The 17,518-nt window shown below is 37.6% G+C and overlaps 2 protein-coding genes across 6 annotated transcripts in view; both read right to left on the minus strand.

The window, feature by feature from the left end:
- The window catches only part of TRPM6 (transient receptor potential cation channel subfamily M member 6), a 211,052-nt gene extending 206,084 nt beyond the window's left edge, over positions 1-4,968 (minus strand). For 4 of the 5 annotated variants that reach the window (XM_059924925.1, XM_059924926.1, XM_059924923.1 and 1 more), the window contains exons 1-2: positions 4,042-4,968; positions 1,794-2,056 (exon numbers count right to left, since the gene is read on the minus strand). The gene's annotated coding sequence lies outside the window, so the exon portion shown is untranslated. The remainder of the gene's footprint in view (positions 1-1,793; positions 2,057-4,041) is intronic. The other variant, XM_059924924.1, reaches the window with a different exon arrangement.
- A 1,196-nt stretch (positions 4,969-6,164) lies between these two features.
- On the minus strand, positions 6,165-11,521 carry C6H9orf40 (chromosome 6 C9orf40 homolog). The gene is made up of 2 exons (XM_059926467.1): positions 10,804-11,521; positions 6,165-6,738 (listed from the first exon to the last, which is right to left on the minus strand). Exons 1-2 carry the CDS (start codon positions 11,230-11,232, stop codon positions 6,580-6,582), a joined length of 588 nt encoding a protein of 195 aa, XP_059782450.1. The 5' UTR covers positions 11,233-11,521; the 3' UTR covers positions 6,165-6,579.
- Positions 11,522-17,518: the final 5,997 nt, after the last annotated feature.

Raw genomic sequence — 17,518 nt, forward strand, 5'->3', positions numbered from 1 at the left:
TAATGCTTTCATTTAGTTTTCAGAGACCACAGGTATGTTTTAGCTAGAGTTTTTAGTTGTAATTAGTGGGAAAGAGAGAGTGTACTGAGTTTACTCCACCTTGATCAACTCTTAAAGTCCTAATTTTTTTATTTTTAAGCATTTTTCTATATCATTAAAAATTCTTAACACTATTTTATGATTTCATTATCTTCTATTACACATATTTAAATTACCCATCCATTCTCTTTAAAGCTGTTTTTTATTTCTAATATTTTGCTATTACAAATAACACTACAAATAATAAGTGTGCATCTAATTTTCTGATTATTTCTTTAGGATAATTTTTAGACATAGAATTACCAGTTCAAATTATAATAAGGCTCTGAAAGCATATTATCAAATTGCTTTACAGAAAGGTGTTACTAAAACTAAAGCATTATCTGCAACTTTTGCCAATTTATATAGAAAAATATTATAGTATCTTGTTTTAAATTTAGGACCGCAATTGATTAGAAATGTTTATTTTTTATACTCACGTATATTTTTTCTTTTATAAACTATTTTTTGTAGTTTAATGCATGTCCATTACTCATTTATTAGAATCATAGTTTTATAATAAATTTGTATGAATTATATATATAAATAAAGAAGAAATTACATGTCTACTGCCCACTAGTGCAAAAATAAAAACAACAGATCAGAAATTAATGAGATTTTTACTTACAGGGGCAAGTGACAAAGTAGGAAAAATAGGGGAGTGAGAGTGGGGTAAAATATTTATGGGGAATGACTTCTCTGATGATACATTTTTGTATAGTTCTGACTTGTAGAACTATGTGAATGTTTTACAAACTTATAAAATTAAAAGAACATAGATGGAAAGTCAAAACAAAATAGAAACAACTGAATCCAACTATATTACAAATAAATAACATAACCACTTTGAAGAGAGGGATGGGAAAATAGAATCAAATGAAGTAACTTTGGGAAACAATATTTTAATTGCATATCCAAAGACTAAAGACAAAAAGAAAAGTGTATACAAATATTTTGCTCTAATTAGCCACCTACTTATTACAGAAGTATGGGTTAGCAGTTTACAAACTATGTTATATGTATTTGAGGACTGAGTAAATAAATATACTGTGGATGAAAAGCCTCATTTTCTCACAGTTGGAGAAAGGAGTTACAAATAAGGAAAGATGGGAAGATAAAATGAACCCTGTCATGTTTATCAGTATGAATTCAAGTGTTTTTAAATATTTTTAAATGTTTTAAAAATCCACTTAAAAATATGTATAGGAATTCCCTGGTGGTCCAGTGGTTAGGACTCCATGGTTGCACTGCAGGGGGCATGGGTTCGATCCCTGGTGGGGAACTAAGATCCCACAAGCCGTGCAGCCAAAAATAAAAATAAATAAATAATTAAAATATGTATATACAGATATAGACAAAACATACAGATACATATAGAAACACATTAGTTGTATACACAAAATATATTTTATTTTTCTGTCAGCTGAGAGGACCTAAAAGGAATGATACCCAATACCAATGAGCAGATCTTGCACTGAGCTCATTTCTAAATACCATTCTCTAATAAAGGAATCAGGGCTTTTTGGAGAAATAATTTCAGGACTAGGGTAGAGAAATTACATGAGAAACATCTGTGCCAAACATCTTGTGTGAGAAGCTAAGGAAGTGTTAAAAAGTGATGGGGTCTGTATTAGCTGTCTATTGCTGCATAATAAATTGCCACAAACTAAGCAGCCTGGAAAAACAGAACAAAATTTATTAATTTATTAACTCACTTCTAAATGTCAGAAGTCCAGCTTGACATGTAACGTTCTCTGTTGAGAGTATTATTAAGCTGAAATCAAGGTGTCAGCCAGGCTATGTTCCTTCTGAAGGTTCTGGGGAAGAATCCACTTCCAAGTTCATTCAGGTTGTTGGCTGAGTTGATCCTTGAGGTTGTAGGACTGGGGTCCCATTTTCTTTCTGGGTTGTCACCAGGACTTAGGCCCTCGGCCTCTGGTGGTTGCTCTCAGGTTCTTGTCACATGGGCTCCCTCCATCTTCAAAGCCAGATGAAAATTACTCTCAGATTGAATCCCTCCTCCACTCTGTATCTCTCTGACTTCTCTAGCCTCTCCACCCATATTTAAAGGGCTTGTATGATTAGATCAGGCCCACCAACTCATCTCCCTATCTTAAGGTCAACTTGTTTGAGACCTTAATTATATCTGCAAAGGTATTCAAGTAGTACCTAAATTAGTGTTTGATCAAATAACTGGATGTTAACAACAGGGTCTGGGAATCTTGGGGCCCATCTCTGCCTATCACAGGGTCATATCATTAGAATACAAGATACAGCAATCAACAAATATAAGGTGTTATGGTATTACTGTTTAGGTCTGTGGACTCCAGATAATTCAACAGCTGAAATTCTTTAAAACTGATCTTCCTAGAGTGTTTTCCTCAATCAACTTCAGGTATTGAGAGATCACTAATAGTTATCTGTCTATCTATCCATCTACCTATCTGAAAGATAGTGAATACATGCATTTCAAGTACTGTAAAAGGAGAGATACGTATTTAGTGCCCACTATGGTTTCCCCACAGCCACCATATCATTTCACCCCAACTCTGCTCCTCTGAGGGAAGTATTAGTGTCCCCATTTTCTGAGGAGGATACCAAGGCTCAAACTGTTTAGTGAGTAACAGAGTTGCCACAGCTGGCACTGATTTCCATCCAGAGACCTTGTAAATGCAAAAGTGCACTGCCAATATTAACCAGTATTCACACAATAAATAATAAAATACATTTAAAAAGGGGAAGGCACAAGAGCCAACTTGAAGGGACTCCCAATGGCTAAACCTAGGATTTGTGCAACAAAATAATGATAGTAACAGATTATAACTCATAGAATAAAATATATACTCATTAGTCTATACTGATATAAACAACTGAATATAGAAATGAGGATGAAAGGAAAGGTCTTCCTTTACAGTAGAATTCCAATAAATAAATATACTAGGGATGATGGAAATAGAAAATTACCATTTGACAGATACCAGAGAAATTAAGTATTTCAGGCAAGAATCATCAAGATTCTAATTTGTGGGCAGAATGAGAAATTTATATAGTTTCGAAGTATCTTTCCAAAAGATAATTATTAATTACAAAGGAGGAAATTGTAACTTTACAAGAGAGAAACCTGGCAGACACCCCCTTGACCAAGTAATCAGTTACAATCACCAATAAAGAGACAAACTGACATCCCATGCCTCCTGGTATGATGCACTAAGGTTACATCACTTCTATGGAGTTCTTATCAAAAATGCATAATTATGGGAAGTAACAAACAGAAATTGAGTGCCATCTGATAAAATAACTAACCAGAATACTCGTCAAAAAGTATCAAGATCATGAAAGGCAAAGAAATTCTGAGGAATTGTTTAAAGAGGACTAAGGAGGTACAACTAAATATATGACACGGATTGAATCTTGAGGCAGAAAAGGGATGTTAATAAGACAGAAAAGGGATGTTAATAAGACAATGGTGAAATCTGAACCTTCCTTTTTTTTAGGTTTTTGACATATATTCTTTAAACGAGTTGTCTGAAGTCACTCTTTCCATGTCCTCATCAAAGTATAATAGAATTATATTGATGCTAATTTCCTCATGTTCATAATCATACTGTGATAATGTAAGATATTACAATAGGGAATCTGGGTGAAGGGCATACAAGTTAAAAAAAAAAAAAAAAAGAAAAAGAAAAACCTACTTTTTAATTTCCATCTCAATTTATCCACAATGCAATTTTGCCAAGTTACCTGAGGGTTACTAAATTAACAACTTTTTTTTAAAGGACAAAATTATTTCAAATCTCTCTCTGTATATATATGTATATATACACACACACACACCCTGCATGTATATATTATACATATTTAACATATATGTGCAAATGTTTACATTGTACTTATATATACACCTACATAAAAATATTAAATCTTTTAACATGTTAACAGCAAGTGTTTTCCGTGAATCTTTACCTTATTTTTTTTGTTTTATTTATTTATTTTTGGCTGCGTTGGGTCTTTGTTGCTGTGCGCAGGCTTTCTCTAGTTGCGGCGAGCAGGGGCTACTCTTCATTGCAGTGTGCAGGCTTCTCATTGCGGTGGCTTCTCTTGTTGCAGAGCTCAGGGTCTAGGCCGTGGGCTTCAGTATCTGCGGCACATGGGCTCAGTAGTTATGACTCGCAAGCTCTAGAGTGCAGGCTCAGTAGTTAAGGCACACAGGCTTAGCTGCTCCATGGCATGTGGGATCTTCCCGGACCGGGGATCGAACCCCTGTCCCCTGCATTGGCAGGCAAATTCTTAACCACTGTGCCACCAGGGAAGTCCTACCTTATGGTTTTGATGTTTTTTGACATATGCTTGAAAAAGTCATCCAAGCTACTCTTTGGATCTCCTTCACTCAGACATTGCAGTGTGGTGTCCGATGAAACTTCTTGTCAAAGTAACCACCTCCTACTGTTCATCCGGGGGACATGTCTTAGTCCTTACGTTACTATACAATAAATATAATAAAGTTAGCACATTTCCAATGTTTTACTACTGGATCTCTGTAACAAAACTTTTGTATTTGCATCTTTAGAAAATGGTCTAAAATTGCTGGCATGACTCTCCCATCAACAAATAGGAACACCCATTCATTCGTTCATGCAATATTTATTGACTGACCACTATGTGGCAGGCACTGTTCAGGCACTAGGAAGAGCAGTGCACAAAAATAGACACCTTCCAAAAATAAAAAATGAACACCTTCCTACCCTCAGGTCAAAGAGAAAGGAGGAAGAAAGTTTATCCTTTCCACAGTACTTTAACTGCTTCTTCCCCCCGCCTGCCTGCTTTGTTTGCTATTTCTTCAATCCCCTCTTATTCTTAAACTTCTAGTAGCAATTTAAAGTGGAATGAAGTGCAACTATAGGAAGCACATTTATTCCAATTATTTTTTTTGTACCCATAAGATCATTACGAGAATTAAACAAGATGTTGCAGGTACTTAGTATACTGCTTGATAATAAACATAGTCTGAGGTAGATACTATTTAGTGTTTCTCATTTTACAAGTGAGGCATCTGGAGCTTGGAGATGAAAAATAACTTGCTTAATGTTACACAGGTAGAAAGTGGCAGGCCAAGACTTTGAACTGTCTGACTTCAAACCCTTAATTATACAGTTTGTCTTCTGTTCTAGAATATTATTAATGTCAACCCATACTTAAATCCTACAGTACACACAAAACATTGGTGGTTCTCTCTCTCTCTCATTGGCATTTATCATCTTTCCTAAATTTTGGATCTAATGTCATTAACAACAACAAAAAATATACAAGCAAGATGAGTTAGTCAATTACAAAGCCAACATTCTGAATGCAATGCAAAAATTAACTTAATTACTAAGTTATTAGTAACTTAGTTATTAATATAACTTAAACACAAATTGCTTACTTTATTTAACAATGAAACAGTAATAATGACACAATAATTCAGTTGTAACAAAGCCATCAACAGAGCAAAATAAAAACAAAGCTAACTAAGGAGGCAGTGCTTCAGCTCAAGTTAGTTATCTCCTTTAAACAGGAAAAACAATCATTAGTCTAGTGGTTCTTGAACTGGCCTGCTCATTTGAGGAATGGGAAGAAGGAAGACTGGTGCTTAAAAAAATAGCTGCACCCAAAGCCCACCTCAGAACAATTATATGAGAATTTGTCAAGAGTGGGGCCCATCTGAAGTGTTGTCAGTGTTGACAAGTACAAGTCTAAAATAATAAGCAATAAACAGCATGCCCTCAAAGCAATTCAAAACCAAGAAATTTAAAAAATAAAAGAAAAAGAAATAAAATAAATTTCTTTCCTCCTATCCTGGGAAAAGGGGGAAGGAAGCACCTACTCATTTCTCTTTGTTCTTTATCCATCTTTGATTGCCCAAAGTCAAGTTTAACAAACGTTAAATATTGGAAGTTATGCAAACATCCTATCCAAATTAAAATTTTCACTACTGTACATTTAGAAAGCTCTTTTAAAATACCAGGTTTCAGAAAGAATCCCCCACATTTTAAGTTTGCATAGATGTTTAAGTCAGCTATTTGTTCAACGAAGAAGAGTCGATGAAATGTATTAGAAAGCATTTTATTAATAAGTTATTATAAAACAATATTCATTTCATGTACCACAAATTAACTTTTTGGTGCAACAAGAGGAATATCTGAATGTTTCCCATCTATTTCTAAAACTGTCACAATTCCTTTTTGTAAGATTGATATCTTCAAATTTAGAACCTAAACATAAATTTTTCTTAAGAATGCATACATAAAATACTTCTCCTATAACTGCACTATATCCTTGACAAATCCCTTTCGGGAGGTATAGTAGTGACTGCAGGCATTTATCTCAACTTTTCCTCATTTTTCAGGTTTGGGGATGATATCACATCAAATATGGAAAATAACTTTTTTCCTTAAGAATACAGAAATTCACTTAGAGATGTCTCCTCAAATTCAGAAAAACCCATTTCTTCAGCTCCTTCTGTCAGGACTCCATATCGATCTCAACAACTTCATTCTTGTCCTGAAGTGTTGTTTCTGTCAGGTTGTCTTCACTTACATCTTCAATGTCTGCCAGATCAATAGGTGGTAAAGGATTCCTCCAGTACTGGAAGGTGTTATACTGCCAAAATTCTTCATCGAGCTTTAGTGAAAAGAAGAGAGAGATGAAAGTACATCAATGGTGTAGAAAAAATTAAGTTTTTTCATGAAATAAATTTTTTTCTGTTTTAAAAGCAAACTCACGTTAAGATTTTGCAGTCTTTAACTTTGCATCTTCAACAAATATATATTTTTAATTCTGCCTAATCAAAGTACTTCATGGACTCAGTCAAATCTGTGCATTTTCATATTCATGAATTTGTGAAAGTATTTCCTGTTAGTAGTTTAAATTTAAAAGAATTTCCTCCAAGAGCTTCTCTTCCCAGAATTTTCTTCCATTTTTCAACCAAAAAATAATGCCTGAAGATGGTCTTAAAATTTTTTACCTTTCAGTGAGGAAAACAATTTATTTAAAAAACACATGCACACATCTTAAAATTTACTTTTGGTCTTTTTCCTGATGTTTGGTATTTTAAGGGATTGACTTGACGTAGGCTAAAATATTTTGACAACCTTCTAAAAAGCATTAGAATAAAAACATGGTAAATAACAAGAAAATCTTAAACTGGTCATTTTATTAAAGATACCATTTTGTACAAGACATGAGTCAAGATACCAAAACTGATAAATCCAAGTGAATGCTGGCCCCTTCAAAATTCAACAGCTTACTGTTAACAGGCTATAAAATTGTTTCAAGTAACTATTAAGTGAAGTTGATATTCCAATGAAGTTCAAAACTGGCACAAAACTAAAATACTTTGTGCAAAGGAAGTGGCATTGCAATTACATATAGGCTTCCAAAGTGACCACTTTGAAGGTTAACACCTTTCCCAGATGGATATCTATATATCTATATTTAGTCTACTAAGTTGTGTTTGTACTTTAGGTTCATACTTGCTACAGCAGCATTAACCAACAGAAATATAATGAAAGCCACACATGTAATTTAAAATTTTCTAGTAACTTCAGTTAAAAAAAAAAGTAAAAAGAAACAGGTGAAATTAATCTTAAAATTTTACTTGACCTAATAAAGCCAAAATACTATCATTTCAACATGCAGTCAATATTTTTAAAAATTAATGAGATATTTTACATTCTTTTTGTCTAACTAAAAGTTTTCAAAATCTGCCAGGTATTTTACACTTCCAGCACTATTCAGACTAGCCCCATTTCAATGCTCAATAGCCACATGTGGCTAGTTACTTAAATGGGGAGCACAGGTCTTCTCAATAATAAGTTTATTCACTGCCTTAGACACTAAGGCTTAAGAGAATTAAGAGTCTCTTTGGAATTCCTTAACACTGGGATAAAAATGTAATAATTCAAAGGATGCCAAGAAAAACTTAATTTTAATAAGTAAATAGGGTTAAGAACAAGGACCTATTTCTCTGTCTTTTGGAAAAAAAAAACTATTGTTCAAATGATCTACTTATAAAAACAAACCAAAAAAGATCCTTAATGAGGTCACTATAACCTAGTAGCTAAGAGCACAGACTTTGCCACCAGACAGACCTGGGCTAGCATGATAACTCCTCCACCCGTTAACTCTGATCTCGACCTAGGTCTCTTTCATCATTGGTAAAAAAGCAGAAAGGCTCTTGTGCAAATTACAGTTTAGCACTATAAGTGCCCAATATAGCTAGTTATTATATCCCAAGAAGCCTATGAACCAATATCACTATGAACCAAAATCACAACATTTCTGCTTCCTTTCTATTTAAAGTATTTAACAGTAAGGGTCAGCACCGACAGAGTACTCAATCTGCATAAAGTGACACTAAAGTGACACTAACATGAGAAAATACATGAATATTTATTGAAGTAATACCTGGTTTTATTTTAGTTGTCCGGTTAAAAAAACACCTGAAACAACTCAAATATTCTGAGGTTCTAGGACAGAAAAATAGGTACCACGATTCTGCCTAGACTGCATCCTCAATATGGAAAGGACATATTTGAGGAAATTCTTCCCAAATGAGATCCCAAGGGTAAGGGTAGGGACTTAACCTCTTTTCTGAGCAAAACAGGAACCAGGGAGACATTTGCTGCATGAACTGAAAAAGCTTTTTAACTTCTACATGTTTTTGCTATATCCTATTTTCCCTTGGCTGTAAGACCCTTAAAACAAAAACCATGCATCTTTGGTGGCAGGAAAGAAAGAGGGAAGCTGGAGAAAATTAAGTTTGCACAAAGAAGCAGCTCAAGGAACAAAAAAAGAAAGGAACATGAGGGTTTCTGGGCTTTTGCCAAAAGAGAACAGGGGACTAGTCTTGATGAAGAAGGAACCCCTAGAGGCAAGCTTGTTCCCTGTCACAGGCTTGTAGTGACTACAAGAAGCAGAGAGCTGTCAGATGTGGTCACTGCTGTGGAAGAAGACACAGGTGTGTCTAGGAGATTCTAAGCAAATGTCTGTGTCAGTTTACTAAAAAATTCCTTTGCTTACCTGCCATTTCCATGTCCCTCTTATCAATTTGTGGCATACTGCAGTCAGTATATTCTGGTAGGAAAGACAAGCCTAAGTATGGGTTGGGTACCAAAAATGGTCAAGTTTGCAAACACAGTACTTATCTCCATACCAAATAGGTCTGGATGACTGTCACTCTGGATTTTTGTTTTTTCAGGTTTTGCACATTGGTGTGACATAATTTAATTGGAAATTCTAATTCTTTATTCTACTTTCAAAACATAAGTGCTATCTAAAAGCAGTCTGAAGAAAAAAAAATCTAAGTAAGGCTCATGTTTTCTAAATTCCAAGAAAACTGTGGGTAGAAATATTTACAATTTATAGTTTCATCCAGAAATGCTCATCACAATAATTATATCTAAAGGATAATTTCTCATGACCACAGAAAAAGATCTTTCCCAACTACTGTATTTTATTGGCAAGGTGTTTGATAAATTCTGCATAAGATACTTGAGACAATGGAAAAACGTGGGGAGGATGCTATGATGGAGTAGTTGAAGAGAATCTGGTGAAGTCTGGGCTCTACATTTGCCTCTTCCACCCCCAAAACTCCTGGTTCAACCCAGAACTGCCGAAACGCAACTTGAATTCCAAAGATTAGACCAACGCTGCCCAATAAATACAAAATGCCAGCCACAAAAGTAATTCGAAATTTTCTGATGGCCATATTAAAAAAGTAAAAGAAATAAGTGAAATGAATTTTAATATAACTTATTCAATCCAATATCTCCAGATTATTTCAGCGTGTATTCAATATAAAATTTTTTGAGATCTTCGAAATCTAGTGTGTATTTTACTTTGAGTGCATCTCAATTTGGACGAGTCCCATTTTAGGTGTTGTGTCACACAGCTAGTGGCTGCCACACTAAATAGCACAGATCTAGACAGATCTTATGTGCAGTGATAGGGCAGGCTCATTTCCCAAGGAAGAGGAGCTCTCCAAAGATCCTCATACAGACGCTTGATCTTAAGAACCAAATTAATTCTCAACGATCCTTTTTCATAGGATCAGATTTTAAAACTGCCTTTTCCCAATATACTGAGGCCCTTCCTCTCAACCAAAAGAGCTGTACCATGCCTAAAGGATGTCCAACTGGTGGCTACCACATTCGTCACCCTCTTTAGAAAGAAATCGATCACGAATTCCAGAAAAAAAATCATCGTTAAACCAAGGAAGACGCAGTACACCTTTCTCTGACGTTTGTTGTTGAGCTTAACTTATTGCGGTTCACGGTCAACGTCTTCCCCTAGTTCTACAGTCTGTCATGACCCACGCCCCTGCTTCCCTCTTGGACAGCACAGATACTGAAGGTGCAAGGCCACGTCTACTACCTCACCCAACGATCTGTCTCCCCCTAGTTTAGCTTAGTGCTCTCAGCTCGTCGGACTCTCCCAAAACGTTGTCAAAGGTGGGCTCTGGGGCCCCCGGTGTACTGCCTAGGGCGGGGGGTCGGTGTTCATTCTTGCGGCGAGAATCCCGGCTTTTCATCTTTTGGGGCGTCGTGACGAACACGAGTCTAGAGGGGAACGATCGGTTCCTTCCCGGGACGCGCAGTGCCCGGAAAAGTGTGACCCTTTTTCCCCTCACCCCGGGCCCCGCCTCCCGTCCCCCGCCGGAGCGCCCAGCCCACCGCCAGCCCCTACCTGGCGCGGTGCGGCCCCCCAGTCTCCCCGCAGGGACTCTGCGCGCTCCGCCCCGTCGTCGCCACCGCCCCTCGGGGGCCGAACGCCCCGGGGCTCCTCCCCTGGCCCGCGGGGCCGCACGGGCGGCTGCAGCAGCGGCGGCTCGCCGGCCTCCAGGCCGCGGCCCTCACGCTCCGCGCCGTCCGGAGCGCCAGTGTCCCCGCCGTCGCGGCGCTTGCTGGGCGAAACCAAAGGCTCAGTCATACCCCCTGCGTCGATTTTACGCTTTCGGGGCAGCTCCGGGACGCCGAGGGGCTGCTCGGGATGCGAGGCCCCCGGCGGCGGGATCCAGAGCGGTGGCCGCGGCGGCTCCTCAGGAAAGTCGCAGAGCAGGAGCCGCTTCCAAGGCACGTGGAACGTCAGGGGCTCGGCCGCACGCCGCTTGGCCATGGGCCCCGAAGGCTCGGGCGGAGCCCGCCGGGCGCGGGAGGCCGAGCGCCGATAGCTGTGGGGGCGGAGGGCGAGGGCGGAGCGTGCAGAGCGCTAGGAAGGGCGAGGACCGAGTCCGGGCGAGGTTGCGGCTGGAAGGTGCAGTGGGCGGAGGGGGCGGGGCAGCCGGTGCGGCCCAGCCCGCGCACGCTGCCCTCGCCACCGCCGAGGTGCGGCCGGACGCTGAGGAGCAACCACGAAGCGGCGGAGATTCGAACCTGCGCACAAATGTGCGCGCGCGCACTCGCGCCGGCGAGGCGGAGCCTTTGGTTGGTGGAGGCTCGCGGGGCGAGCTCCCGAGCGCCCCTGCGGCCGGAAGTGCGCGCCCCGGGGCGAGGCGGGAAGGCCGCGGCAGGTTTATTAAAGGCCGAGTGGTGGTGTCCTTGGAGGGTGTGATTTTTCCTCAGGGACGGGGAGAGGGGTGTGCAAATCCCGAGCTTAAAGTGTATATGTTAATATTCCCTTCCTTGAGTCAGTGGTCGCCGGGACGTCCCCCGGAGGTTAAAACAGAATTATACAAATTTAATAAATTAGTATTAACAGGCTTTAGCGCTACATTAAATGATTACGCCAGACAGACTGCTGAACGGGGGTCGGGGCTGAGGGAAATAGATAAAGCCAGTATGCAAAAACAAAACAAAAGAAAACAAACCAACGAGAGTGTTTTGCAGTGGCTGTTCTGGAAGGTGAAGTAGGCACCACATTCCTTGATCTTTTGATTAAAAATTCACTGATGAAGTTGCAGAGAAGATGCGTCGCTCATCTAAGAGCTAATCCTGGAGCACAGCCCTCTTCCGACTGAAACCTAAAATCGTTTGCCTCTTAAATTACGTGGGAAGCGCACAGAATTCCCTGCTTGCTCTGCGCGGTGATCAAAAGTGAGATTCCAAGACCTTTGTTATATCAAACTTGTGTGTGTTGTCAAAGAAAATGAGGAGACGATAACAACATATAAGGTATTTACCTTATATTTTAATAGTTAATAAAGACAGTAACCAAGTAAAGAAGAAGGTAAGGAAGAAAATTATATATAAGTGCTTTGAAGGGAGAAACTACTATGATCTTCTAGAGGAAAAGAGTGCAAGGAAGATAACTGTCCTCTAACTGGTTGGTACTACCTATATATTAATTACCCCACGCCCCTATACCTCAAGGCTGTTGTGAGAAGATAGGGCAACCAGTTGTTTATTAATAAGCACAGAAATATAATAAGTAGGGTAATAAACAGTAGCTTTTCTGTTTGATCTTTCCATTTCCTCTTGTTTTCCTCTCATCCCCGCGTCTGCCTCCCCTCTGGCAACCACCTGTTTGTTCTGTGTATCTATGACTGCTTCTCAAGTTTGCTCACTTGTTTTTTAGATTCCGCATATAAATAAAATGATACAATATTTGTCTTTCTCTGACTTACTTCACTTTGCATAATATCCTCTAGGTCCATCCATAATGTTGCAGATGGCAAGATTTCATTCTTTTTCATAGCTGAGTAATTTTCCATTTATTTTATTGATATTTATATTTTTATATATATATATGTATGGATATATCACAATTTGTTTATCCATTCACTGATGATGGACATGTAGGTTGCTTTCAGTTTGGGGCTATTACAGATAAAGCTGCTGAGAACATTTGTATGGACATAGGCTTTTTTTCTCTTGGGTGAATAAATACCTAGGAGTGGAAAGGCTGGATCACATAGTAAGTGTATATTTAACTTATTAGCAAACTGCCAAACTGGTTTCCAAAGTGGTTGTACCATTCTACATTGCCACGAGCAGTGTATGAGAGATCTAGCTCCTACATATTCTCTCCAACAGTTGGTTTAGTCAGACTTTAATGTTAATCTTTCTAAATAAGTATCTCATGTATCCCATTGTAGTTTATCCCTTTGCATTCCCCTAATGACTAATGATGTTGAGCATCTTCTAAGTGCTTACTTGCTATCTGTATATCGTCTTTGGTAAAATGTTCAAATTTTGCCCAATTTTATTTTATTTTATTTTTGCCCAATTTTAAAATTGGGTCATTTGCTTTCTTATTTTTCTTATTTCATATTTTTATGCATGTAATCATATTTCATTCATTTGTATTAAGTATAGTATTCCATCATATGAATCCACTTCATTGTTGATAAACGTTTCAGTTTGTTCAGATTTTTGCAGTTACAAATAGTGTGCTATGAGCATGCTTGTTCATAATTTCTAAGGCGCATGTGCAAGAATGTCTCTACAGAGTGGAATTACTGAGTTGTAGAATATGTTTAACTTCACCTGGACTAGGTAGTGCCAAAGCTTCCCAAAGTGCTTTTTACCAGTTTATCATTCTAGTAGAGGACGAGAGATGCCTTTTTGTCACATCCTCACCAGTAAACTGAGTATGGTCTTAGCGGAGCAGTGTGATATGGTATCTCATTGTGGCCTCAGTTTGTATTTCCCCAGTGAAATTGGACATCTTTTTATATGGTTTATGGACCATTCCTGGAGCAGTAATCCTGGCTCTTTACTCTGCATGGTGTCTTGTTGAACAAGTTCTAAACTTAAATGTGGTCTAAATTATCAATCTTTTCTTTGTTTAGTTTATGCTTCTTTTTTGTCTTGTTTAAGGCATTGGCCCTTTCACCACCACCTCTGCCTCAAGACCACCCTGACTAATCCCAGTCTCTGCTTGGCCCAACTTGGATCTCTAGCTTTTTGTAAAAGGATTGTTAAATTCTTTGCCCTTTAAAAAAATTGGTTTAGTTGGGTTTTTTCTGATTTGGAAGAGCTTCTTTTATAGTCTAGAAAGCAATGTTCTTATGGGTAGTAGGTGTTGTAAATATTATAAATATTTCCTCCCAATTTGTGTCTTGTATTTTTACTCTCTGTGATACCTTAATTTTAATGTAGTCAAGTTTATCAGTGTTTTCTTTTCTGGTTTACACATATTACATCTTGTTTAAGAAGTTCTTTCCTGTCCCAGTTCTAGACATTTTATGGTTTTATATTTTTGCTTCCACATTTAAATCTTTCATCCATGTGGAATTGATTTGTGTGTTTTTGTGGTGTGAAAAAAGACTCAAGTTCATTCTCCTTCCCTGTATGGAATAACTAGTTTTCTTAACACCATAAATTGAATAGTTGTCCTTTTTTCACTGTTATGCAGTACCTGCTTTGTCACAAGTTAAGTTTTCATAAATACACACAACTTTGGGGGAGCTCTCTATTCAGTTAGATTGGTCTATTTGCTATCTTGGGCCAATTCAACAGTGTCTTAATTACCATAGCTTTGTAGTAAATCCTTGATATCTTTAGAGCAATCCTCCACATCTTGTTCTTCAGGAATATCTTGACTCTACTAGGCCCTTTGCTCTTCCATGTACAGTCATCTTGTAGCATTACATTACCCTTTGGAATCATAATTGCATTGAAACTATAGATCAATTTGGAGAGAACTGTCATCTTTACAATATGGAGCCCATTTCCTTTTCAATGATATTTTATAGCCTCAAATTATTTAGGTCTTTTAAAAAGTCTCTCAATAAAGTTTTATAATTCTCACTGCAAGGAGCTTATGTATCTTTTGTTAGGTTTATTCCTAGGCACTTTATAGTTTTTGTAAATAGTTTTTCCCCCCACACCATACCTTTTTTTTTCTCCAACATTTTGAGTTATTACTCAGGAGTTGTTACTCCTGCGCTGTCTTTAAAAAATTAGTTTACTCCAAGTTTTATATAGTACCAGATTCATTGCTTCAAGGAATTTGTCCATTTCATTCCAGCTGTCAAATTTGTTGGCATAGTATTTTCTGTTTCCTTGATTTCTACTTAATTGGGGTTTACTTTGTTCTTCTTTCTCTAGGTTCTTTTGATTTAACCTCTAGCATCATTGATAAACATATAAAGCTATAAATTTCCCTGTAGCACTTCTTTATCTGCAGCCGCCCAAATTTTGATATATTTTCATTATCTTTCAGTTTGAAATACTTTCTAATTTCCCTGATTTCTTTTTTGACCTATGGATTATTTCAATGTGTTAATTTTTCAAATATCTGAGATTTCCCTAAATATCTTTTTCTTACTGATTTCTAGCTTAATTTCATTCCCCTTTAATTCATACTCTGTGTAATTTTAATCCTTTTAAATTTATTGAGATTTTATGACCCAGTATATGAATTATCATGGTGCATGTACCACGTGCTCCTGAAAAGAATATATATTCTGCATGTATTGGGCACAGTGCTGTCACGTAAGTAAATGTCACTTAGGTAAAGGTGGTTGATATTGTTTTTTAGATCTTCTATGTCTTTACTGATTTTTTTTTTTGTCTAATAGTTCTATTAATTGCCAAGAAAGGAGTGTTAAAAATCTCCATCTATGATGGTGATATTTTGTTTCTCCCTTAAGTTCCATCAATTTTTGTTTATGTATTTTGAAGCTCTATTATTAGGTACACACGTATTATGATTGTCATGTCTCTGATGTACATCCATCTTTCTCTCTGATAATGCTCTTTGTTTTGAAGTTGTCTTAATTTGAGATTAGTATAGTTGTTCCAGCCCTCCTATGCTTACCATTTGCATAGTATATCTTTTTTTTCCATCCATTTACTTTCAGCTTGTCTGTATTTTTACATTTAACCTATCTCTTGCAGACAACTTACATAGCTGGATCTTGCTTTTCTGGCATTCTGACAATTTCTGAATTTTAATTGGAATGTTTAGTCCTTTAACATTTGATATAAATTATTGATATGGCTATATTTAGGTCTGCTGTTGTACTATTTATTTTGTTTGTTCCCTTTCTTTTCTGGCTCTGTACCTCCTTTCCTGACTTTTTTTTTTTTAAATATTTATTTATTTATTTGGCTGCACCAGATCTTAGTTGTGGCACGCAGGATCTTTAGTTGCAGCATGTGGGCTCTCTTACTTGCAGCATGTGGGATCTAGTTCCCTTACCAGGGATTGAACTCGGGCCCCCAGCATTGGGAACGCAGAGTCTTAACCACTGGACCACCAGAGAAGTCCCTTTCCTGACTTCTTTTGGATTAACTGAATATTTTGAATTTCATTTTAATTTAATTCTTAACATTTAACTATATCTCTTTGCATTAATTTTTAGAGATTGCTCTAAGGATTGCAGTATACATCTTTAACTTCTTAGTCTATATGAAGTTAACACAGTACCACTTCGTGTAAAGCAGAAATCTTGAAACCCTTCTTTCTCACCCCTGCCCTGTCCCAGAAGCACTTTTATACTGACCCAGTAGGATATTCTACCTATCCTATAATTTCGTTAGAAGCACTCTGACTTCTTTCCCCAATACTTCTTGTGGAAAATAACCCAGAACTCATCATTAGTAACAACAAAGCAACAAAGAAGTTTTCTTAATGTCTTCTTGGTAAAGAAGACTCTCATGAATTTATTCTGCTTTTCTTTAAACTTGCCTGTTTCAGACTGATTGAATGAAGCCTCACAGCAGTTTAGGGTAGGGAAGTGGTTTAAAAATTTTTAGCAACTACGTATTTGCCAGACCTTTTACATATCTCATTTAATCCTAAAAACTGCAGCAGATGCTATTACCAATTTAACAGATAAACCTCACCCCTGAGCATCAGATCCCTGTCAACTTCTCAATGCGTCCAGACTTCACCACCGTATTTAGAATTGCAACTCACTCGGCACTACCCATGTTAAGATTTCCCTTGCCTTTTTTTCCCCCATAGCACTTTGCACCTTCCAATCTGTTATATAATTCACTTATTTGTTATTCTTATTATCTCCCTGTCTAGAAAGTAAGCTCCTTGAGGGTAGGGTTCTTTGGTTTTTTTTCACTGATATATTCAAGCACTTAGAACAGCACCTGGCATGTATTAGTAGCTCTTTACATATTGTTGAATGAATGACTATTCTTCATTTTACCTGGGTGTTTCACAGGCGTCTCATACTCCATCCTCCAGTATTCCCTATGAGCCATCATTCATCCAACCAGGTACTCATATCAGAAGTACTCCTGTGCCCCTTCACAATCTTATGTTCAGTCATTAATTTATTCTTTGAACAAATATTTTGAGCATCTGCTGTGACTGGGCAAAATTCTAGACACTAGAGTTTCAACAATAAACAAAGCTAAAATCCCTATCCCTTGACTCTCCCACCGAAGCTTTGTATTGGGGGAATTAGACAATAAACAAGTACATCTGTCAAATGCTGAGGAAAAAAATAAAGCAGGGTAAGAAGGATAGGGAGGGTTTATATAAGGTGAGCAAGAAG

This window comes from Balaenoptera ricei, chromosome 6 (genome assembly GCF_028023285.1).
Source record: "Balaenoptera ricei isolate mBalRic1 chromosome 6, mBalRic1.hap2, whole genome shotgun sequence".
Lineage (NCBI taxonomy): Eukaryota > Metazoa > Chordata > Mammalia > Artiodactyla > Balaenopteridae > Balaenoptera > Balaenoptera ricei.

Excerpts from the sequence above, each read along its gene's own strand:
- C6H9orf40 (XM_059926467.1), bottom strand. The coding sequence starts at position 11,232 with ATGGCCAAGCGGCGTGCGGCCGAGCCCCTGACGTTCCACGTGCCTTGG. Across the intron at positions 6,739-10,803 it reads GGGGGGCCGCACCGCGCCAG|CTCGATGAAGAATTTTGGCA; the intron begins GTAGGGGCTGGC and ends TTTTCACTAAAG.